This window comes from Grus americana, chromosome 1 (assembly GCF_028858705.1).
Source record: "Grus americana isolate bGruAme1 chromosome 1, bGruAme1.mat, whole genome shotgun sequence".
Lineage (NCBI taxonomy): Eukaryota > Metazoa > Chordata > Aves > Gruiformes > Gruidae > Grus > Grus americana.
The window spans coordinates 110,605,912-110,624,033 of record NC_072852.1 but is presented as its reverse complement, the minus strand read 5'-3'; the positions used below and the strand labels follow the sequence as shown (position 1 = coordinate 110,624,033).

The following is an 18,122-nucleotide window of genomic DNA, read 5'->3' as shown; positions in this document are numbered from 1 at the left end:
TCTAGTAATAATGGATGGGGCTTCCTTCCTGCCTCTTGAATGGGGCCTCACCTCATTTCATCTCACTATCTTCTTGGCACCTCTTCTGAATCCCAGGTTCAGTGGGAAACTGGAGGAGGGTTGGTTTTGTTTGCACATTTTTTGCCATCCTCTCCAAGTAGAAGTTAATGAAACACAAAATGTCTCTACCTATAGCACATATGCACTCCTCCAGACAGGTTGTACAGCTTGATGCAGACCCATCACATTGCAGAGTCTTTTAGAGGAAAGCTCAGAGATTTAAGGTTGCTTGAAACATTCCAATCACACAGAGTTAGTTAGAAGAGTCTCACTGAGAAAAATATGAAAAAAATACCTGTAGGCATCATTAAAAATCTGAAAAATATATATAAAACAATGGAAAAATATTGCATATTACGTTAACCAAGTCCATGCACATTCAAAGCAAAAACTGGTATGAATACAAATAGAGAATGTGGAAAAAAAATCATTAAAATATCTAATAGGGCTTTGTAATTTATTGTGAAAGAGGCATGAACTTTTTGAGAAAAAAAGAGATTTCTACGAAAGATCTATTCACAGATGGCTTCAAATCATTAAAACAAATAGTGAGTATGTTCCAGAACTGTCTCCTATTAGAGTTACTGTCACTTACAAAGCACAGCTAGTTGCTCTCTTGGCAGTATATAGTAAATAAAAATGTTCTAAAATTAAAACAATAGAAAAAGACTGTTTTCATTGTATTCATGTTGAAGTATGGTGTACTAATATTGTCATTCTATCTACTGCATCAGGACAGGTAAGAAATATAAGAGCAAAATTCAGTTTTAGAGCTCCATCCTGAGACACAGAGAGATAAAGTTCAACAAGATGTCTCCGTCAGGAAATTAAATTTTAATAACACTAGTAATTTCAGTCATAATTTGTCAAAGTGAGCTCTGGAATTTGATTGCAGTTTTCACTGAAGTAATACTGTGGAGAGGTGCTGATGTCTGCCACCTCCAGCCATCTTTCGGGTGCTGTAGGTAAACACACCTCACAAGTTTGCACCAGTCTAATGATTAGTGGTAGAACGACCCTGTAGTAAATAGTAGCTGGGTGCTGCTGCCTAAGCACCAAAGAAATGTCGTTCAAACTATAGATCTGCACCCAAAATACAGTGATAAAGTTTTCGTATTCAAAAAAAGGAAGACGTCATGTCACATATAGCTCCTTGTGAAACAGATTAGAGAGGATCCATACTGTCCTTCAATATGATACGAAAGCACAGTCTAAGCTGTCGCTGGGGAAAAACTAACTTATTTGCGTAACTTTGTTGAGGCATGCTACATATATGCTATCTGTAACCTGCTGAAAAAAAGTGAATGTTATCAATCACCTTCAAAGAAGTATGAAAATACTTTGATGGATGTGATGCAAGCTTACTAACACTAATGGTTTCACTACAAATGTCATGTCTATAAGCAAGAGATGAAAGAATTTGAGCTGAGCCAATTTCTTTTGCTAGACTGGAAAAGTAAAAGAAAAAAAAATAGTGTTGGGATAAGAAACTGGATTTGCTTTTGTCTTTTGCACAAGACTGTCAGCTTACATTTTCATCTAAAACAAAGATTGCTTTCATCTTCATATTCATTTATAACCTGTCTTTTAACACAAACAACAGTGTGAAAATTACAGTGTAGATTCCACACCTAAGATGTGTATGTCGATATAAATTAAAGTTTTGGCCAAAACACAGAGGATTTTTTTTTTTTTTATGAATAACTCATGTATCATTTTCTACAATGTTGAGAAAATCATCTATTAAGCTCAATGAAAGGACCAAGATTACTGGTGCTGATTGCTATTTGGTTCTCTAATGAGTGACAGCTATACAAATAACTCCATATAAATTTGTGTTTAAAGATCACTGGAAAACAGTTTTTCCACACATGAGTAAAATCAATTACTTCTATCATTTTTCCATGCAAGAGAAATAAGATCATTACTAATGTGCCTTACATGTAGTCAACACCAGATCAGATTTCATCATAAGTTGCCCTTGTTCTGCTATTAAGAAATTTGTGTTTGCTCTGCTCGTACCATCAGATGATACTGGCTAAGAATCATATATTCCTCATGCAGCTTTACAATAGTTGTGTGTCTGTTTGTATGTGCAGTAATGTTCCATGATAAAAGCCAATGTAATCTTATTTGTTGTTAATGCTATTTAAAGAAAGTAGTCCTCATTGTGAGCCATACAGCTGAAAGATAATATACCTGTTAGCATGCGACTGTTAACAGTTCCTTTTCCTTTCAGAGAGTTCAGCATTTCTTGCCAGGAGAATTTGTAGAGTTCCATAAGACGGCTGTCGTGAGAAAGTTCAAATTTTTCTTGTGTTTAGTGGAGCTTCTTCCCAGTGGGATTCAATGGGCAAACTCAGTAGGACTTGTAGATGATGCAGTCCCCAACCAAGTGGCTCAGAGTATGCAATACTGACAGAAATAATGAAATGCAAAATTTGTCCATAAAAGGTGTTGGGGGGGGGGGGGCAGTGTTACATTTTAGCCAAAGTCTGAAAGTTAGAAAAATCAATTTTAATGCCAAGAATAAACCAACAACAAAACAAAATAAAAAGGCAGATTTCTTCTACCTTAACTTTTATTTCCTGAGGCAGGTGGAGGAGCACTGTTTATTTTTGAATAAAGGAATTGTGAACAACAGAATTGGGAAAACATCAAAGTTCATTCTGATGGTACAGCTGAAATGAAAATAAATAATATTTCTCCATATGAAGTAAAATTTTGGAATATGAAGCTGACATATTTGGGATGTAAACCACCATCTAAACTATATATTGAAAGAGAATATTGAATGTATAAAGTACAGTTAGCTATGTCTATGTGTGTGTCTGTATGTGTGTATATACATATCTACAATATTTGCTTTTAAATACATTTTATTAATTTTTATATATAATTGCATATACATGTTTATGATAAAGTCCTTATTGGAGCAGTTGTTTCAAGGATAAAGAAAATGACTACTTTAATCATTTACAAGGTTTAACTGTAAAAGTTTTTAGGGTCCTGATGACATCAAAATAACAGTATAAGGGGTTTTTTTTGCTATAATGTTTATTTGCTACATGACAAAAGGACTATCTCTGCTAATCTGAAGAAGATCCATCAGATAATAAGCAAGGCATACAACCTAAGTGCATAAATAACTTATATCTGAGGGAAGGGGGAGGGGCCTTTCCTCTCTTTCCTTGACATTTTCTAGCTTTTATATTAATGTACTAGTAAATTATACGGTTGACTGTATCACATTCTTTTCTGCATATTTCCTGTCATGTGCACAGCTTGCAGACCAATAATCACCAAATGAAGCACAGACTGCTTCCTTCCCCTAACTACTTGGGGAAGACTTCTCATAGCACCATCATGAATACAGTTGTACTAGCACTTACAGCAAGATATGACCTGTAGCTGTAGATAACACTGTGGCATCGATTGAATGTGTCAGCAGGTCTGACTAAGACACTGTAACTCATAAGGACAGGGAATTTCTTACACACCTTGTTTCTTCAGTGCTCTGTGTCCTTACTGGAGTGTTGGCTTCTCGCAACTCATTGTTCAAGCTTTATACCAATGGCACTATAACTGAAACCTTACAGTGGTGAAGTTAGCTTGAATACCCTTTTCATAAAATTAGTTTTTCCAAATTATCTTTGTTGCAACAGATTGCAAAAGTAAGACAATAGGTTAATTATGTTTTTGAAATGTTTTCTTTTTCAGCTGACTGCGGAGGGCCAGTTGAACTGTGGGAGCCAAACAGTACATTCAGCTCTGAAAACTTTCCAAACAATTACCCTAATCAAGCTTTTTGTAAGTCATTCTTCTCCAAGTCTTCAGGGAAAGTTTAGCCATATAAAAGTAGAGATACTAAATCTGCTTTCCCAAGTCAGATGCTGTCAAGCAAAAAATATTCTAAGCTATATACAGTGAGATCTTTTAACTGATGTCTATATGGCACTTACCAAGAACCTAAGGAATCATGTGCCAGTTGATTAAAAAGTGATGAAGACAAGTACAATTCCTTGGAATGGGTTCAGATGGGCCAATTCCATCATGCCTATTATATCAAATATCTTTATGTCAATGCAACAACAGACAAGGTGCTTAAAGTCCCCTTTTTAGTATTAAGCTCCAACGTATTCACCAGGTTAATACCATCATTTCTTCTGTATAAATAGTTAACCTTTTCCAGGGGCAAAGAATGTGTGTATGCATTTTGCAAGGGATCCTCTCTTTATCGAATGTTTTTTAACATATAAGTGAAAAGACATCATTATTCTACTGATGTTACTTGTTTTAGTTTAAGCTACAGCTGGCAAAAGGGAAAATGTGTCAAGGTGGTCTGCTATGTGCTGTTGAGGGATGAAGCAAGGGAGAGAACTTTGTCATTGATTCTTAATGAAATTTTAATTATTTAGTATTTCATCGTTAACTGGAGAATTGTGTTGGGATGGTAATCACAAGAGTTGTAATTTTGTGTTTCTGTCCTACTTGAGATATGACTTTTATTTCCAGGTATTAATTTCACAAGTTCCCAGGTGAGATTCCTACTAGTGAGAAAATACTTTTCATTCTATAAACAGATTAAAAAACAGTGGGATTTTTTTTTTTACTTTTTTTTGCAAGATTTCCATACTATCCATACTTACATAGATTAAATATGATAAAGCATAGGCTAAACAGAAGCAAATACATCTCTAAAAAGATATCTAACTTGAAAGACAGGCTTCTGTCTTCTGATTATAGAAATTATTGTACTGTCAAATAAGACTTAAGTGACAAGACTTATTTGTCACATTTTCACAGTTACAAAAGAATTAGCTTTGCTACTTTAGGGAAACTCACAGTTGTCACAAATGCTAAAAAATGCATCTGTGCATGTCTTTGGAGCCTAAATCCAGTTTTCAAAAGTGTTTTAGAGAATGAGAGTCAACTGAATTTTGGATCTTGACAGCATAAGTTGCTTTCAAAGATAAGATTGAGACTTCTATGTCTCTTGGGTGATTCTTAATAGTTTAGCAGAGATTAAAGATTTTTTTCCCCAAATCCTCCAACATGAAATTGACACAGTAAATGCATGAACTGAAAAGGTGATATTCATGTGTGTGTGTGTTATTATTTTGTAGGTGTGTGGTACTTAAATGCTGAAGAAGGAAAAAACATTCAACTTCATTTTCAGGTTTTTGATCTGGAAAATATTTATGATGTAGTTGAAGTCAGAGATGGCAGAGGACCAAATTCCTTACTTTTGGGCAAGTAACAGCATTGAGTACTAAAATGAATGTAATCAGACAGCTGAAGCAAACTGATGGATATAATATTAAGGAAATTACTTCCCTCTAATTTCATTCTACATTTCTCCACATTTTTGGGTCTCAAAAATTAGGGGAAATACTTGAAAAAGCATACCCTATGTGACATCATATTTCCCAAATATTTGCACACACTCAGCTTTCTATGCAATCCAAATGTAATTAACTTCTCAATAAATAAGATTGCTCATGTATATGGACAAACAGAAGCATAATCTCTTCGTTATACCTTATTTTTCTGTACTCATTTGTCAAATTTGGGTTTGAGCTTTGATCATTGCAGTCTGAGAGTTAAGTTTGAGAGAACAACTGTATTCATGTGGTAGCAATACTTGCTTTTGAACCCAAAACATTTTGAAATACATAAGAATAAAATAGCTTAAATGTATTAATGTTCTTTTGGAAAATAGCTGTCTATACAGGACAAGACCCATTGCCAGATGTCTTCTCTACAACAAACCAGATGACAGTAATCCTCCTTACGGACAAGTCTGCAACAAAGAAGGGATTTCTTGCAAACTTTACTACTGGCTACCATCTAGGTAAGTATATGAACCCTTGTATTTAAGAGGTTATACCACTGGTCAAATACATTTGAGAAAAAGTGGAGAGTGGAAGGTGACTTGATCAACAGAAATATGAAAAAATTAAAGAGAAAGCCTAGTGGTTACCCATGTGTACTTTATGTTTTCTAGCATGAAAAGTGACGTTTTTGTTGCTTTACTGTAATTGGACCAATGTCTGTATGTTCTGCAACTTTATGGGATATTATGTGAAAAATTGACTATTTTGACCAAAACCTATTCAAATATTAAGAGGGCAAATATGAAATATTCCCTATACAACCCCAGAAAAGAACATCAATTTTTGACTCATTTGAGGATGTCATTAATGTGTGTTTAAATGCATTTGTAAAATATTTATTATCAATCACATCCATTAGAAGAGAAAAACATATATGGTAACTCTGATTATTGTTTGCAATATGGTCCTACTTACATCTTTAAAAATTTGGTCCTTAGCGCGTGAAGGATCTGGGAAGAGTTGGTCTTTTAAATATTTGGTCAGCAGTGTTTCTGGTCCCAGCCAGTCCCCTTCTGAAAGACTCCTGGTTTTGTTGGGGACTGCAATTAGACTTGTCACCCAAATAAATAATTCAGCAATCAGCTCTCCAAAACCATGTGAAATGGAGCCAAATGCTAAAGTACATGGAACAGCAATATGCTTACCAGGACAAACACTTACACTAACTCTAGGCCAAATATCTTGACGGAATTAATTAGAGGCTTTGTATTACTTCTGTGGAAGTCTGACAGCAGAAAAAAAGAGAATGAAGCAGCAGTCTGTATTCAGAGATGAGTGAAGTACCATTCATTTGCATGAACAGAAAGTTAACAAGAATCTACACCCTTTTTCTTACTTTAAGTATCATAAAAGGCAAGTGTCTCCCAGGATGTTTATTTAACTGCAACTTTTATGTAAGTTAGCAGTAATAATAATATTAATTTTCTTAATCTTTCAAAAAATCTTAACCATTGATTTACCTTTGTAAAATCAATTCCGTTTAGTCCCTTTGTGCAAGACTGAGAGGCAGGTTTATATGGACATATGACCGTTTTGCTGTTTCTTGTTCTGCCTTCTCTATCACATTTCTTCAGTCCAACAACATTATGCCTTTTTTTTTTAGCTGGTTCAGCATCTCTGCTGAGCCAGCTTTGCCCATATTTTGTTGTAAAATAAAAATTAAGCTTAGCAAGGCAGAGTTCTCAAAGTGGCCATTGCCAGTTCTGGTTAAGTATATTAAAAAGGTTCCATTTGCAAAAGAATTATGCTTATTCATGATCTTTGCAGCCAAAGGACAGAGACTAATATCATTAGCATGCAGGCCCAATGATAAAAGGATTGTCAGTAAATAAATTAATTTTACAAGAAAAGCAGGTTTTTTCTTTGTATTTTTTTCCATGAAATACTGAATTTTTGAAAAGGAAGCATAATTTGAAAAAAAAATACTTTTTGGAAGTATGCAATATAATAAAAAAATGGTATAAGTGAGAACTAAGTTCTATGGAAAATCTGGTATCACTTATGGCCACTGAATGTGTGAAAATCTAGTTCAGGCCTTTTATAAACCACATTCTTCTGCTTCCATAGTGTACAACAGGCCATACTGACTCATGAATGAAAAATTTTCCATGAATATTAAAAATTCAGAAGTAAATCAATTATCTTGCCTTAAATAAGACTTCTAAATAATTAAATGTTTCAATCAGTAAGTCCAGGAAGGTAAAATAAAGAAATAAAAAAAAAAAAACAGTAGAATTTAAGTTTATGACTGTATATTTCCTGTAAAAATATAGAATGGTGACATTAAGAATATGCTTTGGCCATAGAAAGAATTACAACTTTATATTTACTCTCTATCTGATCTGCTTTTTGTACATAACTGTTACTGAAGTAGCTTAATAATACTTTTGTGAATGTTTTCCTCATTCATTTCTGTTACTTTTGTCTCTTCCACTTTTCCTCCCAGTCAGGTTTTGAAAGAAGATTCTTGGTTTTCAATGCCTCTTTACTTGTATGGTTGACTTGATGTACTTTAAGGTCTCTAAACTTTTGTGAAAGCGCTGAACATCTGGAACTTGAAATCCTTAGTCACTTTTGACAGGATTTGATCAGGATTTGACTTTTCTCATCCCTCCAAAGTTTCTTACATGTAACAGAACACTAGTAACTGAGCAATGCTAACTATCACAGAAACTACAAAGTATAATGCCATAGATTTTATTCTTAGAATCATAGAATCATTTAGGTTGGAAAAGACGTTTAAGATTGTCAAGTCCAACTGTTTAACCTAGCACTGCCAAGTCCACCACTAAACCATGTCCCTAAGCACCACATTGACACGTCTTTTAAATACCTCCAGGGGTGGTGACTCAACCACTTCCCTCGGCAGCCTGTTCCAATAATTGACAACCCTTTTGGTGAAGACGTTCTTACTTATATCCAATCTAAATCTCCCCTGGCACAACCTGAGGATGTTTCCTCTCATCATATGACTTGTTACTTGGGAGAAGAGACCAACACCCACCTTGCTACAACCTTCTTTCAGGTAGCTGTAGACAGCAATAAGGTCTGCCCGCTCAGCCTCCTTTTCTCCAGACTAAACAACCCCAGTTCCCTCAGCTGCTCCTCATAAGACTTGTGCTCTAGACCCTTCACCAGCTTTGTTGCCCTTCTCTGGATACACTCCAGCACCTCAATGTCTTTCTTGTAGGGAGGGGCCCAAAACTGAACACAGCACTCGATGTGCGGCCTCACCAGTGCCGAGTACAGGGGGATGATCACTTCCCTAGTCCTGCTGGCCATACTGTTTCTGATACAAGCCAGGATCCTGTTGGCCTCCTTGGCTGCCTGGGAACACTGCCAGCTCATATTCAGCTGGCTATGGACCAACACCCCCAGGTCCTTTTCTGCTGGGCAGCTTTCCAGCCACTGTTCCCCAGGCCTGTAGCATTGCATGGGGTTGTTGTGACCCGGGTGCAGGACCCGGCACTTGGCCTTGTTGAACCTCATACAGTTGGCCTTGACCCATTGATCCAGCCTCAGTATATCTGTCTAAGCCATGAGCAGCCAGTTTCTCCAGGAGAATGCTGTGGGAAACAGTGTCAAAGGCTTTACTAAAGTCTAGGTAGACAACATTCACAGCCTTTCCCTCATCCACTAAGTGAGTCACCTTGTCATAGAAGGAGATCAGGATAGTTCAGCAGGACCTGCCTTTCATAAACCCATGCTGACTGGGCCGCCATGAGAACAAGGGCGAGTGATTGTGAGACTTCTCCCAGCTGCTTGTAGAATATTTTGTCTAATTAACTTCTATTTATCTGAAAATAATCTTTATTTTTTAAAAAAGAAATGGATAGGAAAGAAAATAAAAGGAAATCAAAGGTCTCGCATACTATCCACTCTTCTTTCAGTTGAACTGTATGATCTCCAGTGAACATCAACCTTCCTCATAATTACAGATTAATTTTCCTTTCCTGTTTTCTTTCAGGAGCTTGTGCAATTGATGAGCATCAGTGTGGTAGTGGGGAGTGTATACCATTGCATAACCTTTGTGACAACCTACCTCAATGTGAAGATGGCTCTGATGAAGCAAAGTGTGGTAAGGTTTCCTTGACACAAAGAGAAAGAATGCATACATATTTGGTAGAAATTACCTAAGAAAACAGCCACAAAACCTCAGCTAGTGTAAACTACTGCAGCTGCATGCAGGCCATGCCAATTTACACAGAAGTAGCTCATTTAGCTTGTCAGCGCCGAAAAAACCAAAGTCCCTTTTCTGAGATAGTGTATGTAAGCTGGTGAAGATCTTTGGAAAAGGTAAAAAGTTCCTCTGTGCTTAAAACTATGGCTGCCTATAATGGCCTCAAAATTAAATGAAAAGTCATTATATGCTTCCTGTCTGTATCTATTTTATATTCCAAAATTCTATCACTTCTTCCTGTAATTAATTTGAGTTTCACAGCAGCAGCAGTTCTGCGGTGTAGGGTAAAGAATAAAAGTCGTCTTGATGGTTAATCTTGTGGGTGTGAAGCCAAACTGCAGCACGTGGCACCCTCCAGCCTGTCTGAACTCCATCTTGTGGAGGCATTGCCATAGGGTGAAGGGATGGCACAGCTGCAAAAGCAGCATCCATTGCTCATAGTGGATGTGCATGTTCCCACAACAAGGAGACCAGCAGCTGCTATTGCTTAGTCCTCTGGTGAAATGGTTCTTTCCAAAATGTAGGTGTACAGTATATGGCTTCATTTCACATAATATGAAAATGGCATTCTCTAAACAATAATTTAAATGTAAAACTGTAAAATCATGTTGGGCCTAGCACAGAAATTAAATTGCTGTTTCTGACAAAGTGCTGTTCTGACAACCTACAGTGGAGAACTAATGAAAGAGTTAAAGTACAACATCATCTTCCCTTCTTTTAAAGAGGACTGATAGGGATCAGATATGTCTTTGGGTGTGTGCTGACAGATCTCATTGATTTCAATGTCTTTTACATGCGCATATATGTATATATTCTCATATATGCCATATATAACATATATGCCATATATGACATATATATGTCCAAAGACATGGATTCACTCTTAGCATTAGTGCAATTAGCTATTTTGTTGCAAACATATTCTTCCTTTAAAATGCATAGAATAAAATTTACTTCAGCTTCTTCTTAAGAAAAGAGGACTTGAATGGTTTTTCTCTAGCCATTGCTAAAGAAGATCTGAACAAGGTAACCATCACCTGCATTAACATGATGTACATTTTCCCAAAGATTTATTTTGCCATAGATTGTCTATTACTTCATAACAAATTACCTCACATTAAAGGACTGGGAGAATTGTTTCCAAAACCCCATTTAATCCAAACATTGGCCCAATCAATCTAAGCTTTAAAATAAAATGAAAATTCAATTAGACATCCTCACATTGAGTCTTTTCAGTGTCCAAAAGTCTTGCTCATTTTCCTGAAACCAATTTCAATTTCTTATCAGAAGTGACAATTTGACCAAGACGAATTGTCATTTTCAAATACTCCAACTTCTGAAACTTCCCAGGGACTGCAAAGAAAAGGCATACGCTATCTCTTCCTTTGCAGAATTCTAAAAAATATGACATTTTAATTAAGCAGTTGTTGAGTGCTCAATGACTCTCTTAATTCCTTACCAACAATGTGTTTGGAGAAGAACATGGATCTGATGAGGATAAAGGAAAAGGAACTGTCATTTAAGTAGAAGAGAGGAGAGGTATCAAAAGTAATCTGGAGAAATCTCGCAGTGCAAGCACTGCTCAAAAATTTCTCATGACTGAGGTCATGACGTTTACCATTAATCACTTCTTTCATTCATGTACTCTGGGTATCAAAGAAGCATTCCTAAAAATCTATTTTTTTTAAATTTTTTTTTACTATAGTGGGTACACTTTACTTTTTTGTGGAAATATTTTGGTGGAAAAGGGTTTTCTGGTCAACTAAAATTAAAAAAAGAAAAATATTTTGGCAACCAGTAAATTTCAAATGCATTGTATATTTTCCCTGCTTCATGCTGGCAATAGCTATCGTCTGCCTGAAATGCAGCTGTAGCTCCTGAGACGTATATGGGATACTTTTGATCTTCTTAAACCTTATAGACCAACTTCCTTAGTTATTATGCCAGTAGCATAAAATTTTTCACCAAATACTTAATAAGTTTCTGAATTCTTGTTCTGAATATTTCGTTTAGGGAAATGTTTTGATAGATTGGTTTTCAGGGAGCTTTTATTATTTTTGTGTGTGTGTTTTAACTAAAGCTGCAACAAAACCAGTGAAAATTCTCATAGCAATTGGAACTGGAAAATCCAATTTTTCTGTCAGCTCTGGTTTTAACCTTATTTCCAATCAGCGTTACTGAGCATTGTGTAGCTAAATCTTCACACAATATCTGGAAATTATATAATGCTGGCTAAGAAAAAACATTGGTTAAAGTTGATGGAAAATATACTGTTTGACTATTTGTAAAATAATGGGTATGAAACTCTCCTGTGGCAGAAATATAGAAGGAGATAACAATAACATTTCTTTCCTGTGGGAACACAACATCCTGGAGATGCTGGGTTTATTACTGCTGTAACATATTTTAACTTTTTTTGTTGTTGTTCTTTGCTGGCAATAATAATTCTGTTTATATTACATTTCTGTTTGCTTGGGGCAGGGGGGAGGGTGGTTTACCACCTATCTAAAATGCTTCTGTCCATTTTGATCTACAGTGAGATTGCTTAATGGTTCTCTAAGCACCGAAGGGCTGGTACAGGCCAGGATTGGGAAGATGTGGCACTTGGCATGTGCAGACGATTGGAATGAACAGATTTCAGACAGTGTTTGCCAGCTGCTGGGGTTAGGGTGAGTGAAAAGTATTCATTGTCCTTGTAAATTGTTTGCAGGTTTCTTGAGTCTGTATTTCAGTGTTTTCCTCATCATTTTACTGATGTCTTTACCATCCATAAAAAGGGCAAATGTGTTTCTCTGTGGCAAGTGAAGTGCTTGGTGTGCTAACAAATTTGTGAGTAAGTGTTGCAAACCCTGTTTTGATGGCATTCATTACAGAATTGATGACTGAATGTGGCAGATTAGGCATGAGGATACATATTGGAGAATATTGGGAGACTGATGTGGAAATATTAATATTTTATCACTTTATGCCATCATTTAAGTCTTCACTTTCACGAGGATGGCTCAAGAGTAAAGCTAGAGCAAACAGCAGCATCCTTGACTGCTCTGCTATCATACTAATGTTCAAGTAAATTCAAGATAATCACTTGGGTATTCTGCTATTGGGCTCCCAATATGTTTCATACCTATCATTAGACCTGAGCAGCTGGGAGAGGAAACTGTATTTCTCTTGAGGTATACTTAGAGGAGGGCAGGAGGAGTGAAATATATGACTGACAAAAATAGATTTAGTTTCAGTCACTGTTCAGCAGAATTTCCAGGGAAGAGGTGGAAAGGGTTGAGTGCAGATATGTTGTATTTTTCAATCTATGGTAAAATTTATGCCCTGAATCCTGGCCTTACTTACACTTTATGCAACTTCCCTGCCATCCACTGAATAATAAATAGCTTTCCTACAGTGCTGAGGTTTTTAGGGAATGTCACTCATCCAAGTAATAATCAAATTAAATTCTAAGCTTGCAATTCATTATGTTGGTCTCTGACCAAAGTAGGATGCCTGCAAATGCCCTTCTGATAAATTAATTGTAGAAATCACAGAGTTAGGCAGACTTAGAAAAATATTAAAGTGTTATTTGAAAATATTTTTAATCACTGGATGAATGTGTGCTGGTTTGTTTTTTCACTTTTTTCCCTTTGGGTAGGTACTGCATTTACATAAATATCAGATACCTGCATGCACAAATCCTTATTGTAATTTATATATGTAATTATCTCATTTATGCATGCATATAAGAACATGCAAACTATAACTAAATGTTCTTCTAGTCAAATACCTTCTCCTTTACGGTGGCCAGGAGCCTTCTTCCTCTGATTCTTTCTCTCCCTCCCCTGCGTCCTTTTCCTCTATAACTTCTGGACACTAGTCATTTTGTGGTCTGTTTGTTTAATTTACATTTTTATATTTGATAGGCTTCAGTGAACTTTGTTTTCCATGGTACTTTCTATTACCTTTTAAAAATTACTTATGCTTTTGTCTCCATAACACTCTGTGGCAATACATTTCAGTTTGTCTCTATAAACTAGCCAGATATTCTTGTTAAAAAAAATCCTATTAAGTTTCCTAGTTACTTCTTTTTAATTCCATTTCTCAGTTTATTACATATTCCCATTGTCAACAAAAAGTATTTATAAATGTAAATTGCATCACATTCTCGTATCCTGGGTGCTACTGCTGTTACTGATCCTACAGAATACGATAAAATAAAATTCTTATATACGTATATGTAATTCCTGTAAGCATCATGTTATTTCTGCCTTTCACGAATCCCCCTGTAGCAGCATATTTGTTAATAAATGGCACCATATTTGCTAAATTGATGCTTGTAATAACAGGTCTTGAGTCGGCTATAGCTCATGCTCCTATACTGAATAATTATTTAGAATCATGATTTATTAGAGAAAGAGGCTAAGGTTCATCTAGGACAATTTACTTTGGCTGTTAATTGCTTATACATTTGCTAGTTTCATTTATAGTTTAATTTATGAAAAAGACTGAAAAGATAGGGGTCCTGTAGCACATCCTAATTATTTATGTAGCTGTAGTATTTATGTGAATCCTTTTGCCTTTATTTTTCAAATGTGTGACTGTCACATTGGTGATATGTGTCAAACAGGAAGCAAATCTGGAGGCATCCTTATGTGTTCATCTACAAAATATAGCTTAGGCAAATCATTTACAAATATTCTTAATGAGTCTGGAGTGCAAAGTGCACAAAATTATGCTCTTGAGAAACCTAACAAGATCCTTTGCTTAGCTTGCACTTCTAACTGCATGCATCTGACAACACTGTTAAAATCTAAGTATTGGTGGTTCAAGGAAAAGCGATGCTAACAAAATCATACATTGAACTTTTCACAATTCTACTGGTCTGGTGTGAAACATGCTGGTTTCTCTGGGCCCAGAGCCAGCTGGGTCTTTACCACCTCTCTGGGCAGCCTGTTCCAGTGCTCGGTCACCCTCAGAGTAAAGAAGTTATTTCTCATGTCCAGATGGAATTTCCTGTTTGTGCCCATTGCCCCTTGTCCTGTCACTGGGAACCACTCAACAGAGTCTGGCCCCATCCTCTTGACACTCGCCCTTTAGATATTTATAAGTGTTGATCAGATCCCCTCTCAGTCTTCTCCTCCAGGCTAAACAGACCCAGCTCTCTCAGCCTTTCCTTATAAGCGAGATGCTCCAGTCCCCTCATCATCCCCGTAGCCCTCTGCTGCACTCTCTCCAGTAGTTCCCTGTCTGTCTTGGACTGGGGAGCCCAGAACTGGACACAGAACCCCAGATGTGGCCTCACCAGGGCAGAGTAGAGGGGGAGGACCTGCTGGCCACACTCTTCTGAATGCACCCCAGGATGCCATTGGCCTTCCTGGCCAAGAGAGCACACTGCTGGCTCATGGAGAGCTTGTTGCGCACCAGGACTCCCAGGTCCTTCTCTGCAGAGCTGCTTCCCAGCAGGTCAACCCCTCACCTGTACTGGTGCTTGGGGTTATTCCTCCCTAGGTGCAGGACCTGACGCTTGCCCTTGTTGAATTTCATTTGGTTCCTCTCCACCCAACTCTCCAGCCTGTCCAGGTCTCGCTGAATGGCAGCGCAGCCTTCTGGTGTATCAGCCTCTCCTCCCAGTTTTGTATCGTCAGCAAACTTGCTGAGGGTACACTCTGTCCCCTCGTCCAGGTCATTGATGAATATGTTAAACAAGACTGGACCAAGCACTGACCTGTGGGGCACACACCACTAGCTGCAGGCCTCCAACTAGACTCTGCACCGCTTATCACAACCCTCTGAGCTCTGCCATTCAGCCAGTTCTCAACCCACCTCACTGTCCACTCATCCAACCCACACTTTCTAAGCTTGCCTATGAGGATGTTATGGAAGTCAGTGTCAAAAGCCTTGCTGAAGTTAAAGTAGACAACATCCACTGCTCTCCCCTCATCTATGCAGCCAGTCATGCCATCATAGAAGGCTATCATCAGATTGGTCAGGCGTGATTTCCCCTCGGTGAATCCATGTTGACCACTCCCGATAACCTTCTTTTCCTTAGAGATGACTCCCAGAAAGAGTTGTTCCATCACCTTCCCAGGGATGGAGGTGAGGCTGACTGGCCTGTAGTTTTCCAGGTCCTCCTTCTTGCCCTTTTTGAAGACCAGAGTGACATTGGCTTTCCTCCAGTCCTCAGGCACCTCTCCTGTTCTCCATGACCTTTCAAAGATGATGGAGAGTGGCTTAGCAGTAACATCTGCCAGCTCCCTGAGCACTTGTGGTTGCCTCCCATCAGGGCCCATGGATTTGTGGATGTCAAATTTACCTAAATGATCTCTAACCCTCCTTTTGCAAGACTTTCTCTCCTACCTCCAGGGTCTGGGATTTCTGAGGGCCAGCCTTAGCAGTAAAGACTGAAGCAAAGAAGGCATTCAGTAACTCCGCCTTCTCTGTATCCTCTGTCCCCAGGGCACCCACCTCATTCAGCAGCGGGCCCTCATTTCCCTAGGCTTCCTTTTGCTACTGATGTACTTGAAGAAACCCTTCTTGTTCTCCTTGACATCCCTTGCCACATTTAATTCCAAGTCGGCCTTTGCCTTCCTCGTTGCATCCCTGCATACTCCGACAACATTCCTATGTTCCTCCCAAGTGGCCAGTACGTTTTCCCACACTCTGTAAACTTCCTTCTTCCCTTTGAGTTTTTCCAGAAGCTCCTTGCTCATCCATGCAGGTCTCCTGCCTCCTTTGCTTGATTTCTTACTCTTCAGGATGCACTGATCTTGAGCTTAGAGGAAGTGGTGCTTGAATATTGACCAGCTCTCTTGGACCTCCCTAGCTTCTAGAGCCCTAACCCATGGGATTCTCCCAAGCAGGTCTTTGAAGAGGCCAAAGTTAGCTCTCCTGAAGTCCAGGGCTGTAATCCTACTTATTGTCCTGCTCCTTCCATGCAGGATCCTAAACTCCACCATCTCATGGTCACTGCATCCAAGGCTGCCCCCAACCGTTACATCCCCAACTAGTGCTTCTTTGTTTGTTAGTACAAAGCCAGCAGCACCCATCTCCTCGTGGGCTCCTCCACCAATTGTCTCAAACAGTTATCATCAATGCTCTGCAGGACCCTCCTAGACTGTGTGTGCCTGGCTGTGTTGCCTTTCCAGCAAATATCAGGGTGATTGAAGCCCCCTCATGAGAACCACGGCCTGTGATCGTGAGGCTACTTCCAGATGTCTGTAGAAGGCCTCATCAACTTCCTCTTCCTGATCAGGAAGCCTGTAGTAACCACCCACAACAATGTCACCCATATTAGCCTGCCCCTTAATTCTTACCCATAAGCTCTCGACTCAGAGAGCTCAGTATACTCCAGTTGCTCTCTCACATAAAGAACAAATCCACCATCTCACCTTACTGGCATGTCTTTCCTAAAAAGTACATAGCCATCCATGACAGCATTCCAGTCATGTGAGCTATCACGCCATGTCTCTGTAATTAGAATGAGATCATGGCCCTGTGACCACACACAGATCTCTAGTTCTTCCTGTTTATTCCTCATGCTATGTGCATTGCTGTACAGGCATTTCAAAGAGGTAATTGAGCATGGAGGTTTCCCTGGAGGGGTGCAAGAGGCTCCACCAAAGCCATACACACCCTTGAGATGGTTGGCCTTCTGGTTCTCATCTTGGGAGGCAGCTAAGGAACATTTGTTACTGCTCTGGTTGGCCTGGCTTATTCCCCAGTTGGATACCCAAAAGTCCAGCAAGGACTGAGAGTTTAGGACTTGCTCTCAACCCTGCAGTCTGTTTTCTTCATGAACTTGCAAAATTCTTGAGAAGGATATGAGTTCATTGGAATACAATGTCTTGTTTGAGATTTCCAGGTCAATTAGGTTTTCATCCTCCTCACTTATGAATGGTCATTAGTAGCTACATGCCTAGCTCCTTGAGATACCTCAGAAAATCCTGTCTTTAACTGTCAGACCCAGGTTCTCCAATGTGCTGGTAATATAACATATGGCCTGAAAGGGGTGAAAATGATCCCCCAAAATTTATGCACAAAAAATTTTTATTCTGATGGATAAATTAGGATAATAAACAGATAGCATGATCTTACTCGGCTGTAAAGTCAATGAGTTATGTGCTGGATGTAAGAAAAAACCTGGTTCTCAGTGTATTCAGGCTGCGTTTGCAGCATTGAGGACCAGAATTAGGACAGTCCCAATGATTTGGCAATAGACTTAATTTCACGTCAGTTGTCACCAAGCAATAATGTGCACTTTGACCTGAAAGCCACAGGACGAGTCTCAATGATTTTTTTGGATTTGTAGGTCCACAGTTTCATTTAGGATCAGACACTGCTAGTGAGCTTGGCTTAAATCCATTGCTTAAGAAGCTTCATTTCAAATTCAGAAAGTATAGAGAGGTCACTTTTATTTATCATTTGCAAATTTTCATATAAAAATTGTGTGCATGCAAGTATTTAGAAAACAGCAGCTCTTCATATGAATCCACATGTGAACA

The 18,122-nt window shown here is 38.3% G+C and overlaps 1 protein-coding gene across 1 annotated transcript in view; it reads left to right on the top strand.

Annotated features, from left to right (window-relative positions):
- Nucleotides 1–18,122, top strand: part of TMPRSS15 (transmembrane serine protease 15) — a 60,131-nt gene that overhangs the window by 29,585 nt on the left and 12,424 nt on the right. The window contains exons 16-20 of the mRNA XM_054837332.1: nt 3,781–3,870; nt 5,187–5,312; nt 5,783–5,914; nt 9,424–9,534; nt 12,173–12,305. Coding sequence (XP_054693307.1) covers nt 3,781–3,870; nt 5,187–5,312; nt 5,783–5,914; nt 9,424–9,534; nt 12,173–12,305 — 592 coding nt within the window. The remainder of the gene's footprint in view (nt 1–3,780; nt 3,871–5,186; nt 5,313–5,782; nt 5,915–9,423; nt 9,535–12,172; nt 12,306–18,122) is intronic.